The sequence below is a fragment of the Fringilla coelebs genome (assembly GCF_963513975.1).
Source record: "Fringilla coelebs genome assembly, chromosome: 21".
NCBI lineage: Eukaryota > Metazoa > Chordata > Aves > Passeriformes > Fringillidae > Fringilla > Fringilla coelebs.
The window spans coordinates 4,727,433-4,738,077 of NC_140047.1; the positions used below are offsets into that span (position 1 = coordinate 4,727,433).

The window sequence follows — 10,645 nt, forward strand, 5'->3', positions numbered from 1 at the left end:
GTGGCTGGGGCTTTGTTTGTTTGCTGGTTTGCTCTGCAGAAAGCACAATGCGGGCTGGGCTCCAGCTGCAGCTGATGGGGCCAGGGGAGCAGGGGAGGGAGGGAAGGAGGGAGGAAGGGAGGCTGCTGGTGGAACAGACTGCAGCTCCTCAGGACAAGGAGGCGCCCCAAGTGAGCCCAGCAGTGTTGGCAGGACTAGGGAGACAGGTGAGGAGGAAGATGAGGAGGAGGAAGAAGGGGGGAGTTTACAGCCAGGCACAGAGAGGCAGGGTGGCATTGTCACCTGGGCACTGGGTGATCCATGGAAACACTTCAGATCCTGCTGGGCTCTTCACTGTTATCCCCTCCTTGCTGGCTAACCTACCTCTTGAATCCCTAAAAGAATGTCTTCTGGCAGATTGCTGCTGGGAAGCACATCTCTCTTACCTGAAGGAAACCAGCTGCCTGCTGCCCTCCCTGTACCTCATCCCAGCACTGCCCTGGACAAACTGGCAGGGCAACCTCTACACAAGGACTGGCCAGGGAGGGAGGGAGGGAGGGAGGGAGGAAGGAAGGAAGGAAGGAAGGAAGGAAGGAAGGAAGGAAGGAAGGAAGGAAGGAAGGAAGGAAGGAAGGAAGGAAGGAAGGAAGGAAGGAAGGAAGGAAGGAAGGAAGGAAGAAAGGAAGGAAACAGTGGGAGAAAGGGAGCTTGAGGAAAAGACCCAGAAAGAGAGGCTAACTGAGGCGTGGAAGTCAGGCATGGCTTCATGCAAGGACCAAGAGGGCTGATAGATGGGAAAGCAGGAACCAGATCAAGAGGTAGGCAAGGAAGGAGTGCCTCCCCAGAGACAGCACCCAGACACTTGGGTACCGGGAGAAGCATCAGGACTCTCCTCCTCATGGATGTGGGAAGGGGATGACCCATCATTCCTGGTGCTCACACCTCCACGTGCCAGGATTGTTTCCTGACCTGCAGCCCACCCACAGCAGCTGCTGCACGCTGGCTCACTTGGGACATCCTAATCAAGTACAGGCTCAGTGCCAACAAGTGACTTTAGCAGGTCTGTCATTTCTGGACTTGAGATTGGGGTCAGAGGGCTGTAAAGGGGGGTGGGAGTGGCAGTGAACAGAGAAAGTGGGAACTCAATCTCCAAAGGACTAACACTGAAGCTCTTGCAGGAGCCCAGCCCCAGGGACCAGTGACCTCCAGCCTGGTTGGTCTCTCCTGGAGTAGCAGAGAGCTCCTGTGGCTGTGGGACTGTCCCAAGGGGATGGTTCTCCCCTTCCTCTGCACCTTTGCAAAGCCACACTGGAGCCCTGGAGTCCTTTGGTCACCCCTCAAACAGGAATGTCCTAGACCTTGGAGCCAGGAGTGAGGGTCTGAGCTGGTGCTCGGCTCCTGAGAGCTCTCCACAGGACACATCCTGCACACCAGTGTGGACACTGGGAATGACCACGGCCTTGGCATTGCCTTGAACCTATTGAAGATAGGGAGATGCAGGTCTGAGAGAGCTGTGGGCAGCAGGACCCGCCAGCTCCATCCCCAACACCATCCCACACACGAAAACACCGCCTCACTCCAGGGAACCTGCAGGAGGGGACCTGAGAGGGGACTGGCTGAGGTGACAGAGGTGGGGCTGGCCCGTCACTCACCTCCCTGGTGTCGTTGTCCTGGATCAGAGCGTACAGAGGCACCACCCTGTTGATCTCCAGCAGGACCGGGGTGGGGCTGAGCTGCTCCTTGCCGGGCCGCCGGCACAGGTGGCAGGTGGAGGGGCAGCGCCCCTTCTCCTCGCAGTGGATCTCCACACCTGAGATCAGGTGGTCATCAGACAGCATCTGGGCTGTCAGCAGGCCTGACAGGTACGTGATGAAGGGCATGGATTTCAGCTCCTTCTTGTTCCCAAGCTCGGTTGTTTCTGGGTTAGGGAGAAGAAGAAACCAAAGAGAATTAAACAAAGCTCAGCTCAGGACTCTTCCCAAAGCCAAGTTGTGCTGCAGCCAGGATAAAAGCAGCTGCTGAAGATGCAGGCCAGGTGGGAGCAGAAAAAAAGTGATACAGAGGCACCACCCTGTTGACGTCCAGCAGAACCAGGGTGGGGCTGAACTGCTCCTTGCCGGGCTGCCGGCACAGGTGGCAGGTGGAGGGACAGCGCCCTTTCTCCTCTATCTCCACACCTGAGATCAGGTGGTCATCTGACAGCATCTGGGCTGTCAGCAGGCCTGACAGGTACGTGATGAAGGGCATGGATTTCAGCTCCTTCTTGTTCCCAAGCTCAGTTGTTTCTGGGTTAGGGAGAAGGAAGAAACCAAAGAAAATTAAATAAAGCTCAGCTCAGGATTCTTCCCGGAGCCAAGCTGTGCTGCAGCCAGGATAAATGCAGCTGCTGAAGGTGCAGGCCAGGTGGAAGCAGGAAAAAAAGAAAGGTCAAGGAGAGAAGGAGAAAAACAGGGCTTGCAGGTCACTCCTGGGAAGTGTGAGCTTTTCCAGACAAGCACATCTAAACTGACAGAACTGATTGGTCTTCTCTTTTCTAACTCATGTTCTTCTTTTTTCTAACTTGCATATCCACTTTCTGTGCTCCAAAATGAGACAAAATCACCTCAATGTATTTTCCCTGCCAAAGAGAAACATCCCCAAAGGGACCAGACCAAGGAGCTGAATGGCCTTTATCCCCACCCTAACACCAGCCCCCTCTAGTCCTTGTGGTCCTCAGGTCACTCTTGTGGGTGACACGCTATCCAGGGCAGTGAAACGGATCCAAAGAGGCTGCAAAAGGGCTACATGGAGGGATGGAGCCCCTTGGCAGTGGGGGAAAAGCAGGTATGAGAACAAACTCACTGCCTGGAGAAAAGACTGAGGCATTACCAAAACCAAACTGCCAACACTGCTTGCAGGAAACATTCCGGCCTTTGAAACCCACTGGGAAAACTCTTGGTGGTCTTAGGCACAAAGGAATAAACCTGGAGAACTTTTACTTTATTCTGTGTTCCTCCAAACACTTGTTAAGGCCAAGGGAAGTATCACACTTGAGCAAAGGAGATACGACTCCAATGCCTGCCTTGCACACTTCCATTTAAATTCTTTGTCTATAGCTGGGTTGACCCAAGATGGCCCAACTTTCATAACCTGGTGACAGACCTACAGAAGAAAAGGCTTTCTTCATCTTATGGCTGTTGCCTCTAGCAACAAATTCCCAGTCCTGAGAGGAGTGGAAGAGGAGCAAGGGTTGTCTCAGCACGCTCGGCTTGCAGTGACATGCAGCTGATCTGGCAAGGCACAAGCCATTTGGAAATACAAGTAAACAGCATTCATTCATGACTCCCAGGGCCCTCAGGGTAGGGACAGCCCTTCCCTGCTGTCTGGCTGTCAGGGAACACTTCTGTGCACAGGAACAAAGCTGTCATGGGGAGAACGAGCAAATTCCAGCCAAGCCGTGTTTTAGTGGAATAGAAGGGGAGCAGTTGCTAAGATAAATTAAAAGAAGGTTGTAGGGAGATGTTTCAGCATCTAGGGAGACACTGGTGTACACAGACATGGGAAAGGGGAGCTGGAGCTGCTTCCTGGGGAGATTATTTTCTAGAAGATCAGCTCCAGGGCAACTTCAAGTCTCATAAGGGAAAGCCATGAAGCCTTGAAAAACAGGGTGGCAGAGAAAGATGGAATTTATAGGGGGATACCATGAGCCTCTTCTCATTTGTCAATAAGAGTAGCATCTTCTAACATCACTACTGAAGTATGTGTAGAAGAGAAAGGAGATAATTACACTTCTGGGCTGCAAAGCTTCTTCACCAGAGCTGAAGCAGCTATAGAGACCTTTCATGGAGAAGGAAGTTTTGGAGCCATGCTTTAAGGGAGGACATGAACACAGGGCTGAAAAGACAGTGGAATCAGTTATCTCGTGACTGGCAATGGGATATCAAACCTTCCTTCTGAATTATTTACCTTATAGCTAAGAATTATAGATCACTATAATCCAGCCAGTGGGAACAAAGCTATTTCAGGAGCAGCAGTGCTCAGGTGGAGCTGCACAGGGGAAGGCCCAGAATTCTGAAAATGAGGTAAGGTAGAAAACTGTGAGCAGAGCAGCTGCTCTTCCCCAGCAGCCATGGGTTCAGTGACAGATCAACCCCAAAGCTGGGTGATTCATGGCAGACCTGTGAGCAGAGCAGGCTTCATGGCTGAGGTGGAATTGGCTGTCTGCAGTTAATCCTCTTTAGAACAGATCCCAGCTGCACTGGGGAAAAGGATTCCTTTGCAGACTGACAAAGATCCATGGTGTTCCCTTGCACAAGGGCTCTGGGTACAGCTCCAAAGGAGGAAATGAAATAGGACGTGGGTTTGCAGAGGGAAACTGGCTGCATTGTCAAATTTCCAGCTCTCATCCAGACAAACACTTAGATGGCATCAGCGCTGGATGGCAGCTCCTGGTAGCCTTTTTGGGATGTGTTTGGGGTGCTTACATACAGTCCAAACAAAACTAACAAAAGAATCCCCCCATTTCTGCTATTGGGACCCATCTGGGAGCACCAGCAGCACACCCTGCTTGTGAGCCAGCTCCTCCACAGCCAGAGAGAGGCACTGAGGAGGAGATGCTCCTTGTCTGCTTGCTCAGGTCCCTCATCCCTGGAAACTGGAGGTTTCCTTGCTGGACACTGGACTTCCCTTTCATCCCACCCACATTCCCCATTCACCACTCAGGGCATCTCACAGAGGAGCTTTGCAGATCTGAGAGGTTTTTTCCCTCCAAAACATTTACCTGCACTTGTCATTGCAACTATAGCCTGGGAAGATGGGATTGGGGTCCCACAATTTCCCCCTGCCCTACATCTGACACGAGTTTTGGTTCTCTCTTCATCTCCCTGCTCGCAAAGAGGGCTCAGCAGTGAATTGGAGAAGCCCCACAAGTTCTTGTAGGCTCAGTCTGGCTTTTATTACCTATATAGAACAGGACAACCACCAGGACACTCCTGAAAACCCTCTCCTTCACTCCTGGGGAAGGGCTTTGCAGGTGACCCCTGCCAGGACGCTCCCAAGGTCCTTTCTGGGAAGAGGAGGAGACTCAGGTGCAGCAGTGAGGATACAGGGATCCCTTATCAGCCCCTGGATCTGAGCATGCTGTCAGTAACACTGCTGGCAACTCAGCTGAACCCTGGCAACATCTGTTTGGGAGCAGGGAGCCTTGGATGCAACTGGACACATCATGACAACTTTGTGGGAGCTTTAGTTTGTTTGTCTGAAATATGGATTTTAAAAACAACCAAAAAAAAAAAAACCCCACAAAAACACAAAAAACAACCAACCAAACAAAAAACTACCACCACCACCAAACAAACAAAATAACAGCCTCGTGCCAGGCATCAGGCCTTGTGTAGGAAAGGGGGAAAGAGCAGAACAGGGTGTGCAGAGGTACTGTTTGCTTGCTGGGGTGCCTGGCCCCGTTTCTGGGCTCCACCAGCGTTTTACAATCCCACAGCACGAGGTGTGTGCCTGCACAAAGGGGTCCCTGCTCAGGATGCAGCAGTTGCTGATGTGGGAAAACGCTTCCAGCATTACCAGCAGCACCTCCTGGTGCCTGGACATGAGGGAGCAGGGTAACACCAGCACTACAACAAAAACAACAGCATAATGCCTAATTTGTACTGGAGTGCTGTCCTGTCCTGAGAGCTCCCAGGGAAAGATGTGCTTCCTAGTGGCTCAGCATTTCATACAACACCTCTTCCAAAAGATTCCCAAGTCATCCCAAAACTGGGAACCATTCCACTTGCCACAAGAATGCAGCTATAGCAGGGGTAGGATGTGATATCTCCTGAAGAGCAGAAATGCTTGGAACAAGGACAGGAGAAGGCTCTCCAGCTGGAGTTGTAGAGGGAACAGTGGGAACAGACCCAGGTAGGGATTCCTACAGGCTCAGCAGGTTAACCCCACCAACACCAGCAGGCTGCTCAGATGGGCTTGATTTAGGACCTGGGATTTGCATTTTATGCAAGGAAGAGGGAATTCTGGTCCACCTTCCCCATACAGCACCCTTCACTGGACAGACCTAGTGGCACCACAGGTGGGACAGTGGGGACTTGTGGCCAGGACACATCCACTGACACAGGCTGCCTGTTTATCACCTGGTGGAATAATACCCTTTCTGCTGGCAAATCCATCCAAAAGGAGTTAGAAAGGAAATCAATAGATGTGTTTGCCTGGGAATTTCTCCTGCACTGAGATATTGTCAGTGCAGTGGCCACCAGGTCTGTGAGGAGCTTGGACAGATTTAATGTTGCCCACTGTTAGTGATGGCAAACACTGCTGGGGCTGTGAGGAAGGCATGGGCACAGTGTCCAGGGGAGTCAGTCTGGCACATCCATCCATTGTGCAGGAAGGATGGGACAGGACAAGAGGGAATGGCTAGCAGAGATCAGGGTTAGATGGGATATCATAAAGAAGTTATTTCCAGTGAGGGAGGAGAGAGCCTGGCACAGGGTGCCCAGAGCAGCTGGGGCTGCCCCTGGATCCCTGGCAGTGCCCAAGGCCAGGCTGGACAGGGCTGGGAGCAGCCTGGGACAGTGAGAGGTGTCCCTGCCATGGCAGGGGTGGCACTGGATGGGCTTTAAGGTCCCTCCCAACCCAAACCCTTCTAAAATAAGGGGGAAACACCGCCCCAGCCAAACCACCAAACAACCACCAACACCCCAGTCCCGGAGCTCAGCGCGGCTTGGGCAGGGATTACTCCCGAGGAACCGCGGGGAGCTTTTGGGACTCGCGGCACGACTCCCACGCGGGAATGCCGTTCCCAGGTGCTCAGCGGAGCCGGGGGTGGCGGGATGCGGAGCTCGGGATGGGCGCGGCGGGGGCTGCCCGCGGACCCTCCCGCGGCGGGGTCCCGGCCCGGCGGGGCGGCCGTGACCGTGCCGGTCCGTGGGGCCCTGCTGCCCTCTCGTGGCACCGCGGCGGGACGGCGCTGCGAGCCCGGCGAGCGGCACACCGGAGCACCGGCCGGCTTTGGGAGCACCGGCCCGGCTTTGGGAGCATCGGCCCGGCTTTGGGAGCACCGGCCCGGCTTTGGGAACACCGGCCCGGCTTTGGGAGCACCGGCCCGGCATGGGCACACCGGCCCGGCTTTGGGAGCACCGGCCCGGCTTTGGGAACACTGGCCCGGGATGGGCACACCATCCCAGCTATGGGAGCGCCGGCCCGGCTTTGGGAGCACCGGCCGGGCTTTGGGAACACCGTCCGTGCTTTGGGAACACCGTCCGTGCTTTGGGAGCACCGTCCGTGCTTTGGGAACACCGTCCGTGCTTTGGGAGCACCGTCCGGCTTTGGGAACATCGTCTGTGCTTTGGGAACATTGTCCGTGCTTTGGGAACATTGTCCGTGCTTTGGGAGCACCGGCCCGGCTTTGGGAACATCGTCTGTGCTTTGGGAACATTGTCCATGCTTTGGGAGCACCGGCCCGGCTTTGGGAACATCGTCCCGGCATGGGCACACCATCCTGGCATGCAGCACATGATCCCGGCTTTGGGAACACCATCCCGGCATGCACACCATCCCAGGATGCAGCACACCATTCCAGCTTTGGGAACACCATCCTGGCATGGGGACACCCTCCCAGGATGCAGCACACCATCCCGGCTTTGGGAACACCATCCCGGCTTTGGGAACACCATCCTGGCATGGGCACACCACCCCAGCTTGCCAAACATCTTCCTGGCGTGTGGCACATCATTCTAGGATGCAGCACACCCTCCCAGGATGCAGCACACCATCCCAGCTTTGGGAACACCATCCTGGCATGCACACCCTCCCAGCTTTGGGAACACCATCCCAGCTTTGGGAACACCATCCCAGCTTTGGGAACACCATCCCAGCGTGGGCACACCTTCCCCCACATCCTGCTGCCCTCACCCCGCGGCCCCTCCGTGCCACCCGTGGGGTCTCATCCTTCCATCCTCACCCCAGCCTTGGGGAGGGGAGTGCAGAACACAGAATGTGTCACATACCCTGGGTGTCAGTGCTTGATAAACTCCCGAGTGTGAGGCTCCGTGGTCTCTTTTAATCTCCTGCTTTGAGAATATGGAGTGGACCTTAAAGATCATCCCATTCCAACCCCGTGCCATGGCATGGGATGTCTCCCACTAGACCAGGTTGCTCCAAGCCCCCTCCAATCTTGCTTTGAGCATGTCCAGGAATGGAGCAGCCACAACCTCCCTGGGAAACCTGTGCCAGTGCCTCACCACCCTCACAGTAATAAACTTCTTATCAATATCTACTCTAAATTTCCCTGTTTCAATTTGTGCTCATAACTCCTTGTCCTGTCACCACAGCTCCTGGGGAAGAGTACCTTTATGTCCACACTGCCTCTGCCCCTCTTCACACCCCCTCTCTCTGATGATGCTGTGCTCCCAGCTGATTAACCAAACCCAATTAAACACAATCCTGAGGTCCAACACCAAGGTGTGAACAGCGAGCTGCACCACCGTGCTTGTGACTGGTGGCACGTGTGACCCCTGGCCTGCCACAGCCTCACTGCCCTGGGGATGATCCCAAAGGCATCCCCTTGGGAAGGCTGCCCTAGAGCAGAGGCTGGACAGAGCTAAAGAATAAAGCAGGGATTTATCCAAAGGATCTCCTCCATGGATCCACCTTGGGCAGCACCAGAGCCCAGCCAGGGCTGCACCCAAGATGAACCAAAATGGCCCCAAAATGCCCGGCCGGGCACGGGGTCTCTCCCTGGGATCAGCTCTGCTCCATTTGCACCTTGCAGTTCATTGTCCCATCCCAGCTTTAGCCCCTGCAGTCCCACCCTGCTTGTTTTTCTCTCTCCAGCCCACGGGGTTTGTGCCCCTGGCCTGAGATTGGGATCATTTGTCCTTGGTGCCCAGCTGGAGCAGGAATTGTTTTGTCTCCCTGCTCTGTGCACAGAGCTCACCATCCCCTGATGTGAGCCCAGACCCACAGACTAAAGCAGCACAGAATGGGAAAAATGGAAAAGCTGAACCTGAGGCATCACCAGAAAAGAGAATCTGGGGGCAGATCATCTCTGCTGCCTGCAGGCTGGACAGGCAGGATCTCACCTCAGCTTCAGATGAGACATTTACACACTTGCAAACCCGAGGTAGTAAGAAAAACAGAGACCTCTGATAACCAGCTGTAAAAGGGGATTTCAAAAGTATCCCCTGTAACACAGCTTTGGCAAAGGACCTTTGGCAGGGTGAGCAGGGTCCCAGGCTGGACAGCCTTCCCATCCTTCCTTGTCATGTAGGGTCCCCATACTGGCACATGATGGATAACATCATCAGCTGGTCATTGTCACCTCTAATTAAATCCAGAGAGTCCTTTGTTTTCTCCCCAGGAAGCATTGAAAGATTATTTCCTATTTCTACCATTGTTTTTTCCTCACCCTGTTCATTTTCAGGTGGGGGTGGCCTCACAAGATCTGCCAGACCACCCTGGTTTCAGTGTTTACATCCATTTTTCTTCCCCATATATCAGGGACTGAAAGAGCATTTCCCTGGTGAGGCCAGGAACTGGGAGTGAACCCTGTGTCCTCTCCCTGGGCACAGCAACACCCCCAGGGAGCCACTGGGGCTTGAAACAGGGGAGTCATTAGAAAAAAAGAAAAAAAAAAAAGAAAAAAAGAAAGAAACTCGTTTTCCTCTGCAACCCTGGCCAGGCTTTGCATCTGCTTCTGCTGCCTCTGAGTGCACCCTCTGCCCATACTGCTGATCCAGGGATGTAGATCCTTTCCAAATGAACTATTATTTTCTAAACAAAGTGGAAAAACCCCCAAGAGCAGAAGGTGGCCAGGCTTGCTGCATTATGCAAGTGCTCCCTTCGGCCGGAGCAGGTGAGCAGTGGAAAAGCGCTGCAGGCAGAGAGGCCACAGGGAGGGATTTTGGGAAATGGTTAAACTGAGGGCTTGCCCCTTCCCCAGGCACTGAATCCCTGCCAGCCTGAGCCTCCAGAGCTCCAGCTGCACCTCAGCCCTGGGCTGAGCACAGGATGCTCCTGTGGCAGGGGGGTGTGAAGGACACGGTTCCCGTGGCTTCCCCTGATCCCAGAGGAAGCCTGAGACAGAGTAGAAATTTTCCAAGGTACAAATCCATTTCCATTTGAAATGTACATCTTTAAGTTAAGCCTGTAGTTTGAAAACATAGCTATTTAGTCTGACTGCCTGTTCTTGCAAAAAAGCCTGAGCTCAGAGGAACTGCTTCAGCAGGGGACAGAGATAGATAGAGAGAGACAGAGACTGCTGAGGAGGCAGGTCAACCTGAGCTAGGAATGCTTTCTAATAAAAAAGAACTAGCACCAAATGTCGGGCGAAATTTGTACAATGAATATGTATGAACCTATTGTGAAATTGTATGCATATGTATTTAAGAGAGAGATAAAAAGAGATGTGAAGATCCCAGAGGTACGCGTGCCTTTTGAGGGGAGTAATCTCCTTACGCATCCCGACTTTACAACTTTCACAAAGTTGTGGGGTTTTTGGTCTTCTCCACAAAACAAGCCCCAAGACACTCCTCAGTTTGCTCTGCAGCCCCCCAGGGTCACAGCAGAGGGGTCTCTGCCATCCCTAAAGCAGGTTCACCCAGCAAAAATGGGGCTGGAATGGAATTTCTTTTTGTTTTCAGTGCTGCTGATGGTGACACTGGCTTCAGGAAACACGGGGCAC

At 53.6% G+C, this 10,645-nt stretch overlaps 1 protein-coding gene across 1 annotated transcript in view; it reads right to left on the bottom strand.

Moving 5' to 3' along the window:
* Positions 1-10,645, bottom strand: part of ASTN2 (astrotactin 2) — a gene marked incomplete at both ends in the record, with an annotated part of 326,465 nt that overhangs the window by 91,530 nt on the left and 224,290 nt on the right. The window contains one exon of the mRNA XM_084219630.1: positions 1,632-1,897. Coding sequence (XP_084075756.1) covers positions 1,632-1,897 — 266 coding nt within the window. The remainder of the gene's footprint in view (positions 1-1,631; positions 1,898-10,645) is intronic.